Source organism: Arachis hypogaea, chromosome 3, assembly GCF_003086295.3.
Source record: "Arachis hypogaea cultivar Tifrunner chromosome 3, arahy.Tifrunner.gnm2.J5K5, whole genome shotgun sequence".
In the NCBI taxonomy this organism is placed as follows: Eukaryota; Viridiplantae; Streptophyta; class Magnoliopsida; order Fabales; family Fabaceae; genus Arachis; species Arachis hypogaea.
The window spans coordinates 7,820,389-7,839,683 of NC_092038.1; the positions used below are offsets into that span (position 1 = coordinate 7,820,389).

At 33.2% G+C, this 19,295-nt stretch overlaps 2 protein-coding genes across 3 annotated transcripts; both read right to left on the bottom strand.

Moving 5' to 3' along the window:
- Positions 1-6,036: 6,036 nt before the first annotated feature.
- Positions 6,037-8,375, bottom strand: LOC112789241 (scarecrow-like protein 23). The gene has a single exon (XM_025831051.3). The coding sequence runs from the start codon at positions 7,863-7,865 to the stop codon at positions 6,501-6,503; it is 1,365 nt and encodes a 454-aa protein (XP_025686836.1). The 5' UTR covers positions 7,866-8,375; the 3' UTR covers positions 6,037-6,500.
- Positions 8,376-10,331: 1,956 nt separating this feature from the next.
- LOC112789240 (uncharacterized) lies at positions 10,332-19,075 on the bottom strand. 2 transcript variants are annotated; one of them, XM_025831050.3, is made up of 7 exons: positions 18,750-19,075; positions 15,689-15,791; positions 12,288-15,470; positions 11,916-12,158; positions 11,638-11,796; positions 11,292-11,447; positions 10,332-10,888 (listed from the first exon to the last, which is right to left on the bottom strand). In XM_025831050.3, the coding sequence occupies exons 2-7, from the start codon at positions 15,770-15,772 to the stop codon at positions 10,640-10,642; spliced, it is 4,074 nt and encodes a 1,357-aa protein (XP_025686835.1). In that variant the 5' UTR covers positions 15,773-15,791; positions 18,750-19,075; the 3' UTR covers positions 10,332-10,639. The 2 variants fall into 2 exon arrangements, with proteins under 2 accessions (XP_025686835.1, XP_072088401.1); XM_072232300.1 differs by having other exon boundaries at positions 18,268-18,944.
- Between the last annotated feature and the right edge of the window lie 220 nt (positions 19,076-19,295).

A 19,295-nucleotide genomic window follows, 5' to 3' on the forward strand; every position in this document is an offset into this window, starting at 1 on the left:
AGAAGCACATACTGCTCAGTAAAGTTCAATGTCTATGAATAGCATTGTACAGCTAAAAATTCTTCTAATAATTTTTATAAAAGTCATATCTTGGTTAATTGATTAAATTATTATAACTTAAATTAAATTAATATATAGTTATTGTTGATCATGATAAGCCACTCTATTTCACTCAATAGTTATTAAATATGTCATAAGAGATTACAAAAAATAATTTATCCTTTATTTTAGAAAATTAAAGATTGAAAAGAATTTACTTTTAAAATAAGGAGATTTTTTTCGTTATTTAAAAAAAGTGACATACATTAATTATTTTATATAACTTTTTCAATTTTTTTACGTTATTTTTAATCCGCAAGTCAAAAATTAATTCATCAAAAATTTTGATTTCAATTAAAGGTTTACAAATAATAAATTATTGCATTTATAAAGGGAAATTCGAATTTTAATACTAATTTAAGTGAATAAGTGAACTAAATATTTGACCAATCTAAATTAATTATTCTTATTATTATTATGGTAATACTAGATAAACAAAAAAAATTAATATTATTTTATTTAACATTTATTAATTCTAATAACAAATAATAAATACTAAATAAGATAAGTTAGTATTATTTTTGGCTATTTTTTTATTACTAAACATTTCCAATGTTCTTATTAGTTGTGTATGGATGGAAACTTCTGGGAGCATGCATAGCTTGGTTAATAGATATATGGGTCATACCAGATGGCTTACGCTACATATGCCTTTCATGAAATTGGTTGACTGGGCACATTAAATTTCAGGCCATGGATTCTGAGCATGTGATTCTTCCTTTTGAATTTTCACAAGCTTATCACGCTATGCATGTCAAATTTCTACACCTCTAATAATAGTATTGAATTGAAAAATTGGCCAAGAAGCACAACTTCCATCACCAAAATGGTCCATTATTGGGCTTAAGATTAAAATATGTTAGGACCACCAAAAGGCCAAAGCACAAAGCTATGAATTAAGACAAACTTTGGTAGAACAGAATTAGAGACTTGTCTTTTTTATGGGACTCATTAGCTTCGTACAATGGACAAAAGAAAAGAGCCTGCAATTTTGTAAGTAATTCCTTAGTTAGTTAAGGGAATGATATTTTGGCATTACTTGAGCATGAAGCTCTAATAAAATGCTTGATGCTGCTGAAACAAACACCAAGATTGTTCATTGGTGGGAAGTGAACAGAACCAAACAATACCATATTCTTTAAATAAAAAACAAATTATTATTATTATTATTATTATTATTATTATTATTATTATTATTTCTTTCGACTAGTCAAACTAAGCTAAGGATTAGATCGTTGACTTTTATTTAAAAGTTTACTATTGATTAATGGGATGTTGCATACAAGTTGAGATTTAGATTTTCACATTTGTTTAAGTTAACTAGTTGATCAATCGCAATTCTTATAATATATTGAATAATTACCTAAATCAATTCCTAAAATTTTTAAAATTAGGCACTTTAGTTCCTTAAGTTTCAAAATACACAAAGCAGTTCCTAACGTTTATTTGTCAGACAATATAGTCCATTTTCGTTAATCACTAACGGTGACTACTAACGCGGAATGTTAACTCGTACATGTACTGATGTACCTGTTATGTGTCCATATGTGCGAGTTGATAAATTATTCCCCAATGTGAAGTACGAAACGACTTCCGAGGCTGCGTTTGTTTCTAAAAACGTGATACAAAATTTAATGTTCTTATATTCTGTTTGGTGAAGTAGAAAAAATTTTGAAAATCTAATTTATTTTCATTTTTTTTCATTCAAAAAATTTGAGAAGAAAAATATAATAATATAATTATGAAAAATTAACAAAAAATAATAAAAAAATGAAAAATAAGTTGTGTTTTTAGTTAGCGTCTCTGGACACAATGTCTTTATTCATATCTCATCTGTCAAACACGATTTTGTCTTTCTATATTCCCATCTCAGTATCCTGTCCCAATCAACAAATACAGTCCAAAAAATTTAAAAAATCTCAAAATAATTTTTAAATTAATACATTCTAATTTGTAAATTTTTAGTCTATTTATCTCAAATTTAATTATTTATATACAAAATTTTTTATGTATTTTTAAAATAAATTATTAATTAATTTTGAAAAATACTATTTTTTAAAAATGATTTAAAATAAATAAATTCATATTTATTTTGACATGGAAGATATTAATTTAATTTAAGTCAATTCATAGATATCATATTTTATGATCATTCTTTAATGAAGAAGAAGAGAATGAACTAGTGTTGTTTGAAAAAATATGAAAAATTGGGAATATTTGTACAAATGTTTATAAAGGAAATATTTTGAAACTTACATGCGACACTTATTTAAGCGGATTAGAGAACTAACCAGTATACCAACTCAACTTGGTTAGAGTTATAAAATATTATTATATGTGTATATGGACTCTACTGAGTTGAAGCCCAGTCAACCATTTTGCTTTAGATTTTTGTTTCTTCTAGAAAGCCTTTTGATTTTTTCCGGGAAAGTTAAGTTCATGGGAATTGGGATGGGCTTATTTTAGGTAGGTCATATAGTCATATTATTTGGATTGGACCCATTCAAGACAATAAAATCGAAGCAACTTTTCTACTTGGTTTTAGTTTTATTATTACGATCCATAACACGACTGGAATGAAAAAAAAAATCCAACCTCAACCAAGAAATTAAAAATAAATAAAATAAATAAAGTTTGTAACAACTCAAGACCAAAAAAAAAGTTAGTAACAACTGAAGTATAGAACAAAAGCTATGTAGATTCGCATTGATTTTCACTATGAAAACTTTGGTACTCTGAAGCAGTGTTCTGACAAAAAAAACAGTTGAACTCACTTCAATACAAATTATTTCACTTTTAGTTTTGAGTTTGAGGAGTTAAACTCCAAAACGATCTCTGAGATTGGCGTTTTGCACCGAAATCGTTCTTGAGATTTCAATTGCACCAATTATGTCTCTGAGATTGAAAAAAATGCATCATAGTAGTCCCTGACCCATTTTTCATTAACGACGTGATGACATGGCATGATGACGTGGACTGTAAGTGACACGTGTCACTTCATGATTTGACCACATGTAATGGTAGGATGATGTGGTGACCAGTGACACGTGACATGCTGACGTGGATAGTTGTGCCACGTGTCACAATGTTATTTGGCCACGTGTCCAGTAGTGCCACGTGTCGCAACAGTATTCGTCCACGTATCATCCATTATGCCATCGTTGTATATGCACCAAATTACTCTCTCACTTTGCATTAAGTGACTCATTTTAGTTCCTGAAAGCACCAAATTAGTCCCTTCACCAAATTTTTCTCATTTTTTTCTATAAATTCAAAATTTTCAATATTTTTTAATGCATTAATTTTAATTCTATTTTTTCACACGTTCTTCAAATAAAAGTGTTTTTATAAAATGTTTTTTCTCTTGTGAATACCCTAATTGCTGACTTGGAGTTAACGTGAACGCTTTTCAAGCATCTTCACTACCATCTCCAACCTCTTTCAGTACTTTTATAAAATATTTTTTTTCTTGCGGATACCTCTAATAGCCGCCGTCTTGGAGTTGACGTGAAGGTATTTTCAAGCTTCCCTCATTATCATCTCCGACCTCTTTCGTCTAGACTGCAGAGATCAAAAGTGGTAATGAGGGTGGTTGAAATGCCTTCAATCTAGCTCATTTATACATAATGAAAATGTGTATTTCATAAGAAAAAAATATTTATTTTAATTATTAATTTCTTGTTAAAAACACATTTTTTTTATAAAAAAAAATGTGTCTAATTAATCATATAATTATTTTTTTTATAATAACATACTTATATATTACAAAATTTACCAATATTAAATTATTAAAAAAATTATATATATTAGAATATAATTAGAATCAATTAGGATCAATTAGTATTATTTAGTATATTTGAATATTTATTATAGGAGATTACGTCTTTATTATTATGATTCTCTTAGTACCTATAAATATTCTTTTATATTGTATCATTGTACACAACTTGAACAGACAAGAATAATAAATTTTTGTAAATATCCTTTTATATATTTTTGTAACAAGAATAATAAATAAATTTATTGATACATTCACGGGTTAATTTTGCGCCTCTAGAACTTGTACTTGTTCTCCAGATTATCGATCGTATTCTTGTACTGTTGTCATATAGGACATTCCGTTATTTATTTATTGACTTTACGGTGGGACTAATTGAAACTAAATGAAACTTTTTTGAATTCAAATAGAACAATTTAAACAAAACGTAAAAGACCAATTTAATACTTTACCTTAAAATATAAAATATACATTATTAGTTAAATTATATATGTATTTATACATAAATATTATGACTAATTTTAGTTTATAAATAACATTCCTGTATTATAATAACTCAAATACAAAAAGCATAAAACATGGGGGGAAAATAAATATATACTATATGCTTAATGTTTGAAAATGAATATAGCAAGTTTAATTGTCATCTTATCTTATCTTCATAATAATAGTTTACGTAGAGAGTCATATTACTATGCAATTGATCAAGCATTAGGTGTGTTTTTGTGTATAGTAATAAGAATTGAGTTCATTAGAAAGACGGCTTCTTTTAATTTTCCCTCCTTTGATAAACATCGCCCAAAAAGAGGAAAAGAAAAAAGGATTTCCTCGTTAGGAGAAGCAATTAAGCTTTGACAGAAAGAAAGCGATTTATATGCGAAAAGTTACATGCATGCCATCACGTTCTTGAAAATAAATAGGTACACGGTAAATCTAGTTATTTCATCATCAGTGTTATTTTTCACTAATTGGTTTACGTGAAGAATAACATGATATATAGGGGGAGTTTATTTGAATATGAACAAATGAATGAGAAATAATGATGAGAATGAACACGAAAATTAAAGTTTATACTATATAAAAATACATATAACATAACAAGGCACACGGATACAAAACACAGATAAGATAACAAGCTAAGCCAGAGACTCTGATTTTAGCCTCGAAGTGTACAATAATTGATAAATACACTTCTGTCCATTTATACATACTTTTTCCATGCCATTGGTGTGTTTCGAGTTGAGACTTGAAACTTGTAGTTAATTTGTATTTATTTACTGTTCTTTTAAAATATGAAAAAGAATTTATGTGGTTGGTTGATAGGTGAAATACTAAAAAAATTAGAAATTGTAGGTGATTTATTAAAAAAAAGTGTTAGGAAATCAGTAAATTTTGTAATTTGTAATTATCAATTAGTTATTATTGGTGTTTTGAATGATGTGAGATTTTATCTAAAGATGTAAAATTAATTATTTTTTTTGTTGAATAAGTACTACTTGACCAGATTTTAATAAAAATATTAGTCTCCTAAATTTTTTCTTATTAAAATATGAAAGTAAATTGTAATTCTTTTATTTTAGAAAAATAAATTTGTTGGAGACAAATATATATTTTTTTTTAATTTTTAAAAAAACATTTTTTAAAATTTAAAAGTACAATTCATCACATCCCAACAAATTTTCAGGTCAATTATATTTACCATAAATAATGAAATTACACCATTATTATGTAAATCACCTCTCACATAATTATATGAAAATAAAAAATAGCAAAATTTTGCATCCTTATTATAAAACTCCAATAATTAGTTATGCAGAAGTCGTGTACATTTCCATTTTCCAGCTAGAAAAGAAGATACATCAAAGAAGTTAGGTCCACCAATAAAATTGAAGTCTGGCCTTTCTCTGTGGTAAAGTAAATGAAATGAGTAATGAGCATTTGACCACTTACGTATATTCTGTCCTCTTTTTCCCTGGCCACCCATAAACCATTGTTGTTGTTACTGGTAAGTTTTCCACGCATGATACGTCACTCATTCATACATCCATCATTTTTTGAATTTATCCTACTCCTACCATTCCTCTTCTGAAACGTCACAAAACAAAAAACAAAAAAAACACTCATTGTTAATCTTTGACGCTTTTCTCTACCTTTCTCTCTTTTATGCCCAAACATCATCATTAATTTATTATTATATACTTATTATATTATACACCTAGGACCCATCTTCCTTGTTCCTTCTACTACAGTACTACTCTACTCCACCCCTAAACATCGTTCTTCTCCTGAAGAGAGTCAATTACATTAAACAATTAATAAAATTGAAATTAATTAATAAAAAAATCAATGAAGATAACCATGGACCATGGTTGCAATGATTTCTCAATTTTAGTAATTTCACTTAATAATTAATAATTTAATAAAGATTCTCTCTCTCTCTCTCTCTCTGCGCCAAACCCGTGTCCCGTTTATGGTCTGCAACTCGCAGCAGAGCTACGAGATGAAATCAAACCACTTTCCAATTCCAACCGTGACGGTTGCGTGCTCCCCAACGGGCCAAAACAAAGCAAACAAGGAACAAAGAGAAAAACAAATCATGCGGCTGCGGGGGATTCTCTCAATGTCAATCAGGATAAGTAACCAAATCGGACGGTTGCCAAGCAGAAGCGGTCAACAAAGAAAGATCCTTCCAACCAAGCTTGAGAGAACCGTTTTCCTCAACGAGGGTATACCCTCTCCAAGGGAACATCCCAAGGAGCAAACTAGCCTGCGAGGCCGGGTTTCCCCGAAGCGAAACGGGTCGAAAACCGACCCGTCTCAACTCCTCTCCCCAGCGCTCCACTTTAACCTCGCCGGTCCTCTTGGGACCTCCAACGGCCACGATGTTCCTGATCTCGCACCCTAGAAGCTGCTGCTCTACCGTGTGCCTCTCCAAACTGTCCGCACCCAAACCGTCTCCCAGCGCGTCGAACAACGCGCTGTAATAATGCAAAGCCTCCACGAACCTCGCGAGGAAGCTCCCGGCGTGGCTCAGATCCTGCTCCACCGTCGTGATCAGCTTCGGCCTCAGCTGACTCAGCAATCTCAACGTCCCTAAATCGCTCCCTGTTATGTCGTATAAGCAATGGTGCATCCAGTGAACTACGATCGCTTCATTTGGTCGAACGCCGAGTTGACTCAGGTCCGTGATGCTTCCGATTTTTCCTTCCACCGGATGAAACTCGAACGGCAAACCGAGCGAGCTAGCGAAATCGGCGAGGCGTCTTCCGGTGGATTCTAGAAGCTCCGACGAGGAACCAAATCCGGTGATCCGCATGGAGCGGATCTTCCTGGATCGCGAGGCAAGGATGTGGAAGAGTCCTGGCCATTGAAGACCTTGCATGATGTCGAGGTCGATGATGTGGACGCGATCCTCGCCGTCGAGAGCTTGGAAGATCGCTTGGTTTGCGGTGAAGTGAGAGAACTTGACGAGCGGCGACACTGAGTTGTAGGACTGGAACGCGTTGAAGATTCGCTGCGACTGAGTTAGGGTTACCGATTTCGCGGTGAGAGGTGAGTACGCTCCGAGGCATGAGCTCACCACGCGAGCCTGCAGAGCCTGTGCGAAGTACGCGCCGACGCGCTCCGGCGAGGTTCCGAACGGCGACGAGAGCTCCGCGATCTCCGGGAGGAGGTCGTTCGCGAAGTCAAGGTTGTCCATGGCGACGCACTCTGCGCATTGGAGCAGCAAACCGAGGAGCTTAAGGCCGGTTGATTCTCCTCCTCTGGCCTCCGCCACTTCCAGCACCTGTTGCTGCTGTTCTTCGTGGTGTCCCTCAGCTTCTCCCACGGCCTGCGCCGATGACTTCTCACCGGAGAAGTTAGCGCGCTTGAAGGAAGGCTCCTCGTCAGTGGGGGAATCAGCGGTGGCGTCGTGGCGGTCACGCTTGGTCTTCATGGAGTTAGGGTTTGGAGTAATAGGCGAACGAGGGACCAAGCTTTGAAGCATGATCGGTGAAAGAATCGAAAGCTTTGGAGGAAACTTTTGGTGGTAAAGTGACAAAACTTTGAGGGAAAGTTTTCGCAGTATGGATAGGCGGTTTTGTCAGATAAGAAGGGTGTGTTTGGTGTGAGAGAAAATAAAAACTTGTTTTTCTCTCTTTTGTTTATGAGATTGAAAATTAGGGAGATTAAAAAATAAAGCAGACAGAAAGGGTGATGACTTTGTAGTTTGTAGCCCAGAAAAGTTTGGGTGTTATCCTCTTCGGGTGCTCCGTTTTGTTTTCGTTATGTCGTTTCCTTCGGTTTTATATCAGCAAACTCTGCCGTTTTTATATTAATCATAAAACTCGCACATTGGCTTATAGGTTTTTTTTATTAAAAGCTTTATATGAAAAACTATATGTTTTTGGTTTGCGTTTTCTTTTTTTTTTTAGTATTTTATTTATTTTTATAAAATTCAAAAAGCAAAAAATAATAAAAATAAAATAAAAAATAAAAACGCAAACTAAACCTCCTCTATATTATTGCTATGGTCCCTCTAGATGACAGTGTGATAATTAGGGTGATTAGGGGATTAATAAAGCAAGATTAGTTTAGAAATCGCGTCATCTTTGGATGAAGATGCTTTGGGGAGCTTTGGGTATGCCAAAAACTTTTTAATTAACTCATCCACTTTTGTCCTTTCTGTATGAGTAGGACGTTCAGACAATGATACGTCTTGTTTTATCAACAATTAATTATCTTTCTTTCATAGTATTATTATTATTATAATATTCATAGCCTGATAATGACCTTTTAATATATTATTACTTGCGTTACATGGTGGCTTTTATCCATTTTATTCCATTAACTTCTTTTTCTAGCATGTTAAAGCTGTTTTTGATCATACCTAATTCTCTTTTTTCTTTAAACTCTGGGTAGGTAGTGACCCTGGCCTACATGCAAAGTTAATACTTGTGTGTTCTTTACCTCATTGTTTGGTATATAAGTGAACATTCTTCAACAAGGACCACTTTTTCTCCACTTACATTATTTACCTTTTTATCATAGCTTTGAGATTCACGTGACACATTTAAAAAAGAAAAAAAAAAGAATTAAAAATTAATTAAATCCTCGAATTGACGGCAAAAATCATTCGTGACAATCCAAAGGGAAACAACCCTCTTGTTTTCTAAACCAAATGGGTCGTGTCAGACAAATATTTTCGAGACTTATGTTATGATCATCGTATGATGATTACAATCTTTACATTGACTCAATAAAATAATGTCACCATGATCCATTTTCAAGCTCGGTAAAACCAAAAATAAATTTGAAAAATAAACGAACTTTTTTCTCGCGCGTTTATGAAAACATGGTCTCATTTAATTGATGATGATGATTAGCACATGGCAAAAAAATCGTATAAGATCTCTAGCAAGAAAAAAGCTTACACCGTAGTTACATGGCACCAAGCAGAGGTAGACAAAGAAAAGTGGTCCAGTTACCCAATTGCTTCTATTATTGCTACACAATGATGAAAATATGCATCTCATGTAACGATCCAGCATTTAATTTATAAAAATTTAAAAAGAAAAAAAGAAGGAAAAATCTCAATTACGTGCATGGATGGCTATAACTTAATTTCTTAGAACAGAGAATTGAGATAACTAGATAAGAGTAGGGATATGGATGGTACTAGATAAGGACTGAAAATAACATACATTATCTCAATTATAGTTACTATTCGGTCGAAACTCGAAAGAAGTGCTATATGTATTCTTAAGATGGAAGACATGGAAGTGTTTCATTCAAATAAAATATAAAAAAAGAAAAATAATTTATGAGATTTTAGATCTTTAACATATATGTGTATAAAGACATTCTAGCATATGGTCCTTCAAATTGAAAGTGAAACTAGTTAGCTGGATGAACAAACAAGACCAAAAATTTCGGGGGAGGTGTTAGGATTGGAGATAGTAATGACAAAAATAATAAAAAAAAATTTACAAGATGGTAAATTAAAACTGACATGATTGAAACATTTGTACCATTAAATCAAAATATTATGCAGAAGGATTCGATACAGAGAATAAAGCAACAAAATCTAAGTTGCTGTTGCTGGACAATTCTGCCAGAATATTACTGACTGAATTGAAGTTTACTGCAGTTTTATTTTTTCCTTCTCATCTTTACATTTTTATATAATGTAAAAGTGATACCTTATTTTGATATATTGCCTTTCTTTTTGTTTTTTTCTGTCATATGCTATAATATACAAATTATATATCGTTTGTATTTAAGGCATAGATATTATTTATTTATTGTCTTGGATTGAAATTATATCTTTGTTAGAAGAATGAGATAATAAGAATGGAATTCTAAATTTTGTAGTTATACAAATATTTATACCATATAAAAAACTATCTCTACTAAATATTTAAACTATTAAGTAGAAACTTATAAAATTGAAATGTTATTATCTTAGCTAACATTTTCAGGTAAAAGCCAAACTCTCATTCAAATAATTACTAAAAGATTAAAAAAAATGTTGAAATAAGATATGAATCAACCCTCATCTTCTTCTACACACAGGCAAGGGATGGGAATGAAAACAAGTTCCCTGACCAACATGAAGACTCAAAATTGAAAGCATGAAAAGAAATAAAGCTTTCAACATCATACATAGTCATAATAAAAAAAAGATGCATGAAAAAGAAAACAAAAATATCAAAACCATGATAAGTAACAAAACCAAAAAAAGTACATTCACATGTTTGGTGGTTGTTGATGATGTTGATCTTAGTAGCGCTTCCCAAGAATTATGCCAAAGATGATGGACACAACAGCAACTCCCAAAATGGACTTGAAATTCATGGCAGAAGAAGCATGGACAGTATTTGTTTGAATATGTGCCTCAGAAGAAGATGATGCTTGAGAAGTTGTTGCTTCTGATTTTTTCTTGCTCTTTCTCTTTGATGGTGTTGAAATGCTTGATCCAATGTCCCTGGACTTAACTTCCATCTCTTCTTTAGGTTCAACACCCTCACCCTGTAACATAATCATCGAAAAGATTACATTTTCGAAATTTTTATAGCACATTTGAATTTAAATACACAGACATTCAATTATATATTCTTCTACCAATATGAGACACATATAAAACTCTTCCCTCTAATCATACTGTTAACATTAGTCTCTTGTACTTAAATGCTATGTTACTATGCCATTACTTTGACTAGTTACAATAGTCAACACACGAGCTCAATATGGCTAATCTTTCCCAAACATCAACCCAGAAAATCATACTTTGGCCTTATGAGGAGTTTGAATGATGATATTATTCATTTTATGCGACTTGCAAAGTTGAAATGGATGCAAATCTTGTCATTTCAGTTTTTTTTCTTCCTTTACAATTAGTTGGAAATAAGGGTAGGATCAGGAGGATAATTACCTTAGCTGATAATTTATCAGCAGCCACTTGCAATTTTTGTTCTAAATCTGTCACTTGGTTATGTAGAAGAGAGACTTCCTTTTTCTTACTTTCAAGTTCTTCATGAGAACTCTTCAGGGCTGCCTCTAGTTCCAACTTTTGAGATTCTGCTTCTTTCTGCTTGGAATTTCAAGGGGAAAAAAAGGAAATAATACAAGAAAAACACTCAGTAGTTTGAAATATTTTAAAGGAATAGCACAAAGAAAAGGATATTTTTAATGATTAAATGTCATCAAATATTTTAAAGTTTAGCTTGGATCGCGAAGAGTATATCACAAGTAAAAAATGCATGGTCTGATGGTTATACCTGGTTAGCAATAGTTTCCTGTGCAAGCTGCAACTCTTTCTCAAGCTCTACAATCTTTTCATTCAGCACATTTCTATCATGGACTTTTTGTTCCAACTCTTCCAGTTTTGAACTTAAATCGGCTTCTCTTTGAGAAGCAGCTGCTTGAACACTTCCAACCTACAAAATCGTCACATTAATTAGCACAGTTCCTTCGATATATGTTGAAAACTTATTTCTGAAAGGTACTTTGATTCTGAATTTTGTACTTATTTATAAATCATGAATTTTTCCAGTACCTCTTCATTTAATCTGGATTCAGCTTTTGCCAGTTGCTCTTCGATTTCCTTCAGCCGAATTTGCAATGCAGATTTCTCAGCAATCTCAGTTTTGAGAGTTGCAACCTCAGATCTCAAAGATTCTTCAATTTTTTGTTGTTCTTTCAATTTTTCTTCAAGAGCAAGTATCACAGACTGAAGTTCCTTCTTCAAATCCTGATTTGTCTCATTGAGCAAATTTTTCTCCTCTGTTACCGAAGCTATCTGCAGTTGATACATTGCATTCGAAGATGATTTCATAAATTTATATTACTGAAAAGAGATCATGAAGGAAAAAAAAAAAACTATATGAATATAAAAAAAAAAAATTTTAAGTCCATGAATAATATGTACCTGTGACTTTAGTGTCTCGGCTTCTGCATTATGTTTTGTCACTAATTCGTCAATAGCATTCTTCGAGGAGTGTATCAGTTGAACCGTTTCATCTTTCTCAACTAGTGCAGCATCAAGCTTTGACTGTAAATCACTTAATTTTGATTCATATGATGCTATTTCATCATTAAGCTTTGATTTTTCCTCATGTAGTCCTGCAGATTCTTGTTCATGGTGGAGTGACTTATTTTGTAGTTCCTCAACAACAGTTTCAAGATGCTTTAACTTTTGAAGAGACTCTTCGAGTTCAGCTTTGTGAGATTCAGAAACCGCGGCTGCTTCTCGTGCCTGTTCTTCATGGAAGTTTATTTGGCCTTCCAATGTGTTCAGCTTCTCATACAACTCTTTCGCTTCGGATTCTTTCACAGTATGCCTCTGCAATGCTTCTTGTAGTTGTGATTCTACTTCGAGGATGCGAGTCGTGCTTGCACTGTGGAGTTCAGTGGATCTTGAATGTAGATCATTCAACTCAGCAATAGTGCTCTTCTGAGAAACAATTTCTTGAATAGTAGCTTCCTTCTCTGATATAGCAGAGTTCAGTGATTCCTGAAGCTCATCAATCTTGATTTTCAGTTGCATGTTTGTTCCAACCAATAAGTCATTCTCAGAAAAGGACTGAGAAATCTTCTCCTCAGCTTCTGTAATCTGCCTCCTCAAATCTTCATTTTCACCTTCCAATGAAGCCAGCTTGCTCAAACTCTTCTCATATTCATCCTTCACCGACGCGGACTGTTCCCCGGATTCAGCAATCTGATCCTCCAAAATCTTGATTTTCTCAAGCAAAGATTGAACCTCAGACTCCCTGTTGTCGAGTTTCTCTATAGCATCTTGGAGTTTCTGTTCAGAATCTCTGGTCAGAGACTCATGCAACAATTGAAGTTCGGCATGCTTCGTGACAGTTTCCTCCATATCTCTTCCTCGTATGACATGATTTTCTTCTGAAGCCTTGAGTTTCTCCAGTATCTCATCTTCTCTCAACTGAGCAGCCTTGAGATCATCCTCAGTGCTTTGCAACTTTTCTTGTGTGAGATTCAAATCATCCCTCACAATTTCCAAAAGGCTTTCTGCTTCGGAAAGCTTCTCATTCAAACTGCTTGAAGCAGCTTCTATCATTGTTCTTTCAGCTGCTGCTGCACTCAGTGAGTTTTCCAGACTCTTTTCCCTTTCATTAGCCTCCTGAAGTGTAGTTTCAAGGCTCGAGACTCGTGCTTGGAATGCATCAAGTTCTGATGTCAGAAAAGATATATTTTCAAGGTGCTTATTGTTTTCTGCTTCTGAATCACTGCATCTCTTTTCCAAAGTGCTTATTTGTTGTTCGAGCTCCTGAATTCTGTATTTCTCTGCTTCAAGTAACAACTCCAACTCATTCACCTTTTTATCAGCATCTTCCAATTTGGAATGAGAGCTCTGAAATAAATCTTCTAGTTCTCGGCTGCGCTGATGGTTCATACTGGCTCGATCTTCATGCTCGGCACATTTGTCTTTGGCTAACTTCAGCTCCTCCTCCAACTGTGAACTCTGTTGAGATGATTGGTTTAAGTCCGATTCGAGTTGACTTATCTTTTCCAAGTACTCCTGAAGTTGGTTATTAAGAGCATTCTTTTCTTCCTCGGCCTCTGTCAACTTTGAATTTAGATGAGAAACTTTTTCAGAGAATTCAGTCACTTCTCTCTCTGCATCACTTGTTTTCAGTTGTAATAAATTTAACTCTTGTTCAAGCTCCACATTCTTCTGCTCCGCTGCTATGAATCGTGTTTCCATCTCCCTCAGTTGTGATTTCGCCTCTTCTACAGCTGCATTTGAAGCCTGAACATGGCCTTCAAGCTCAAGACTCCTTTGTGTAGCAGTAGCTGCAGCAGCTCCAGATTCAGTATGGAGATCTTCTAGAGACTTCAGCTTCTGTTCTAGCTCGGCATTGTTTGAAAGCGCCTCAGATAAAAGAGAATCCGTCTTTTGGAAATTCTCATCTGAAAGCTTTATCTTTTCCTCTAAATCAGCACACAACTCCTTCAACTGCTTAGCATTATTGGTTAGATCTTGCACAGATGATTCAAGACCTTGTTTTTCTACACTGAGTTTAGTGAGTTCCTCTTGTACAGCCAGAAGCTGTTCTTCATGAGTCTTCAGCGCAGCTTCGGTTGATTCCCTCAATTTCTCTTCCTCCTGCAACTTAAGATTAACAGCTTCAAGATCAGATATCTTTTCTTGCAGTTCTTCCTTTGTGGAGGCAAACAAGTTTTGAAGTGCTGACATGTCTTCCTTCAGTTGTGTTTCCGAAGTCTTTCGCAGCTCCAATTCTTGGCTCAACTCATCTACTAGAGAGTCCCTTGAAGAGAGTCTACTCTCCAAATCCAATATCTGAGATTTTGAGTTTGTCAACTCTTCTTGGATGGTAGCGAGTTCTGCTGCAGTTGTTTTAAGTGCTTCTTCAACCTTCTCATTCTCAGCAATCTTATCATACAATCCCTTCAATTCTTCCTTTAGAGAAGCCATCTCATCTTCCACTACTTTTGTGCTCAATTTCGCTTCTTCTAATAGTCTTTCGAATTCTAAGGCCTTCTTTCCTTCTGATTCAGCATGCAAGCCACTTTCCTTATGCAGCTCCTCATACTTCCTAGCCTCGTCCGAAGAAAGCTGAAGCTCTTGCTGCAATTCCTCCATCTTCTTTCTTGAGCTTTCAAGCTCAAGGCTCACACCATCGAATGCTTCCTTCACGTTAAGAAGCTCTTTCTGCTTCAATTCTTGACTTTGCATTGCCTCCTCAAGAACACTCAGCTGCAGCTTATATTTCTCCTCAGCTTCAATAATCTGCTCTTGTAGTTTCTTGTGACTTAGTTCAAGCTCTTGGTAATTCTTTCCGGTTTCCTCCAATTTCTCTTTTGTAACCGAAATCTCTCCCTTCAACTGAGCATTTTCATGTTCAGATGTCTTCAAAGACTCAGCTAGCCTCTGCAGTTCAACTTGGAGTTCCTGAATCTTCTCTTGTGCTTCTAGAAATTCTCTGCTTGGAGGATCTGAGTCTGAGCTTCTTTCTGTCACCGTGTTCTCTTCCTTTTCGACTTTAATGAATTCTCCATCAAAAGAATTCTCTTCCTCTTCTTTCTTACCTTCAATCTCCACTTGAGGCAAGTCCCCGTTTGTTTCCTATTATAAATCATTCAAAGAAAAGAAAAACATAATCAGGAACTAAGAACATATTATTCATCCTGATTGAATTTTCTTAAGCAATGCTACTATAGTATTAGGTGTATCAATCTTATATGGATTACACTAAAATATCACTGATCAATGAATATCAGATAAAACTCGAGGTAATGCAAAACTTCCAAAGTAACAAATGTAAAACAACATAAAAAAAATACCTTAATTTTATCATCTTTATGATCTGTGTCCTCAACAGCTTTTGTCACTGGAACTTCTGAAACAACTGTTGTCTCTGCTTCCATGTTTGCTTCCTCTTAATAGCTGATCAAGAAGAAAAGGAATGATATGAGGATTGTTGTTTGTTATAGATTAGAATAAACAAAGAAGAGGGTTGAGAGAGGGTTGTTAATAATAAATTAATAATGATAATATTTAAAAATTGAGAAGTTGGATGATCATGGGACTCCAAAAGTAGCATACAAATAAATACAGCTGTTCACTATATAGTCTACAGTCTATAGTTGCTGAATTCCACTGACATCATTTTCAATTTTCAAGGTGTAAATTCACTCATTGCAAGTTTGCAACAGCCCCTTATAACACATGACACAAAAAAGTTGGTCCAATACAAACAATAAAATCATTGGTTTAAAAAATGACACTTCTTTAAAAGTTTATAGAACTTGGATGCCTAAATATTGAAGAAGATAAAAAATAATCATCAAAACGTTACTAGGATTTTGTATTAACAAGATTCTTTGTCAGTTAAGTAAATGAGTAGAGTGTAGAAAACTCAATCAACTCGATAATAAACAGTTTTTTTATTCCTTTTTAATAATAAAAAAATTGCACACCGGACCATAACTCAAGACAAGTTGATAATAAGAATAGGAATTAGAAAAACAGTAAAACTAGAAAATGTTTGTATAACAATAAAGTCAAGTCATCACCAACTTAAATTGTTGCTTGGATTCAATGGTACAAATCTTTCTAAAAAAACGCCAAGGATCTGAAGAGCGAACCAACCATCAAACAGGTATTGTTAGATACAGATGTTAAAAGATTTATCCGAAGTTAAAATGAATATAATAAAATAATATATTTTTTTTGTGACTAAAATAATATATTTATATATAAAATATATATTTTTTTAGAAAAAAAAATGTTTTTTGTTTCATTATTTTTAAAATGGTTAACTGCTAAAAATTTGGACTGATCGATCAATTTGCTTTTTTTTTTTTACTTGTTTTACAAATTTTTGACTTATTTACTGAGAACCGATTTTTATCATAAATTAGACCGGTTTGATGTTGCTTCCAAGTTAACCCCGGTCGAATCCACTAGTTTGATCGGTTCTAAGAATAAATTAAAAATACTATATAGACTTTCATGGCCATTACCTTAAAAATTTGTTGTGTCTTGTGGTAGATGAGATCAGTTATTTTATATTTTAAGTATATTCAAATTGATTATGTGAAATACAACCAAAAAAAAAATTATTCAGTGAAATTAATACTACTGTGCATACACAAGAATCTCTTCAGAACATTGTGTCTAGGAAACTGTTAACACCGGCAATATAATTCTAAGATCACAAATAGGAAGATTTGATCTGGTTATAGTAGCTTTCTGAAGATGTCACGTGGAAGAACCACGTTTGTGGGTCCCTATAATGCTGTGTTCCAGCTTCATCTCACACATAAGACATTTTCCATGTCCACTATTATTTAACACTATGGCTCCTGTTGTTTTTCCTTTCTTAGTCTTGGGCCTATTGGGCCAAATAGGCCCAATATTTTTGTTTCCATTTTCCTACTCTTTTTTCATGCAAAATTCAAATCTACCATTAAATTTCCTTAACTGCTAAGAATATTTTGCATCTGTAACGTCGGTTCTACGTGGAATGGGACCCATATTTCTAAAATTCAACAAAAATAAAGCTGAATGAACCAAGAATTTTGCAAGAATAAACTTCATTATCTGACATGTATTAGTGGGCCCAATTGTCAATGTTAGCTAGCTCACACCAACCAAACTTCCCCCTCTTTGGAAAAAGAAAATTAAAAAAATTAATTTGTTACCGTTTATATTAGCAAAGTTAATTAAAGTGCGTAATTTGCTCCCATTTATTCCATTATATGTAAATCAGTTGCGCTCTTCACGTGCATTTTGTTTTTAGATTCTAATTTGTGACTTCTTTTGTTAATTATTTTTAGTTCATGCAATGCATGTTGTTCAATAATTAAATATTCATATTAATACTAGTAATTATTTAGTAAAGTTAGTAACGTATAACAATAGTTAATAAATAATAATAACTAATTAACAAAATATTTTAGTCATGCAACAATGAATTGTATTTGACAAGCAGAACAAACTAAAATATTAAACCGCTCACTTTGTGAAATTGTTTTTTATATTAAGTATCTTGGAATTTCCTTTGAAAAGGAATGTCACTTAAATACTCCTCAGTCATTTGTTTATGCAAAAAAAGACAAAGGTAGTAAATAGTTAAGGACAAAATGGTAATTGATGGGAAAAGTAGGGGTAGCTGTGAAAATTTGGAATCTGAAGTTGCCAACAAACACCAACGCTGGCAAATGGCAATAGTTGATTAATATAGACTTTCAATTATTTTTCTAATCTTTACTTTACTTCACTTTACTTTGCTAACAGTAATAAAGTTTTAGGTCCATTTGATTTATGTTCATATTAATTAATATAGCATTAATTTTTATTAATTGTGATCTAAACGGCTTTCAAACTCAGAGAAACAAAAAAATAAAAAAATGAGTACCTAACGCCGGAGAAGGCTCCTAGATTTGTTTGTTTTGTAAAACTGCATAGAAGCGTTTAAACAAAATCGGCAAAAAACTTTACCAAAATCATCGATCGGTCTACACGGAGATCAGATATGACGATCAAATTCAAGAGAAATTATTTTGATTTCTTCAAACTTCACATAATAAACCAAAGAAAAATAGTATAATCCGAGCTCAAAATTCATGCGTTAACCAATAATAGAACAATGATCAAAGAGTAGCTCAAAACTATAACAATTCATATCATCATATATAATTAATATCTGATCCGAATAAATAATAACAAACATGAAACGATCAAGAACACATAAGAGTGTATGTTTGTTCATTCAATCAAGTAAGCATGATCAATGGCACAAATATACAGCAATCTAATTATGAATACAGAGAGAAAATAAAAAAGAAAGCAGAAAAGAGAAAAAGGAAAAAGCAGAGGAGTGTAAGAGAGAATTCTTGCCTGAGAGAATTGAAGAAACAAAAAGCTGAATTGCTTTGCTTTTTTTTTTTTTTTGCTTGCAGGAAACGTTTTAGTTTGCTTCTGTTTTCTGGAAAATAATAATAAAATAACAATTATTATTATTATAATTGGAGAAAATGCAAACAAATGCGGAAATGGAGTAGTGAAGAAGAAGAAGAAGAAGGTGGTGATGATGGAAATTAGAGAGAGAGAGAGAGAGGTTTATAAGTTAGAAGAAGTGGTCGTCTTCTTTTACTTTAGAGGGGGGTGAGGGTGGCATTTGGGACCAATTTGGTGGGTCCTAATCAAATAGCAAATTAGCCAATAACTCATTTGGACTGCCCATGGTTTTACCTTATTGCCCCGGTTTTTTATGTATTTACATAACTAACCTTATCAAAATAATCATACCCAATCTATGATGCCCTGACGGACTTCACGAGATATGCGATTATATAAATTTTAAATTCTTATCACATATGAACACTATATATATAATATAAATCATTTTTTTAATTATATAAAATATTTAAAATATTTTTTATT

Bases quoted from the DNA above. Each gene is read 5' to 3' on its own strand.
- LOC112789240 (XM_025831050.3), bottom strand. From the start codon at position 15,772: ATGGAAGCAGAGACAACAGTTGTTTCAGAAGTTCCAGTGACAAAAGCT. The intron at 12,159-12,287 runs GTACATATTATT...TATCAACTGCAG, and splicing joins CCGAGACACTAAAGTCACAG to ATAGCTTCGGTAACAGAGGA. The intron at 11,797-11,915 runs GTACTGGAAAAA...ACGATTTTGTAG, and splicing joins AATCCAGATTAAATGAAGAG to GTTGGAAGTGTTCAAGCAGC.
- LOC112789241 (XM_025831051.3), bottom strand. From the start codon at position 7,865: ATGCTTCAAAGCTTGGTCCCTCGTTCGCCTATTACTCCAAACCCTAAC.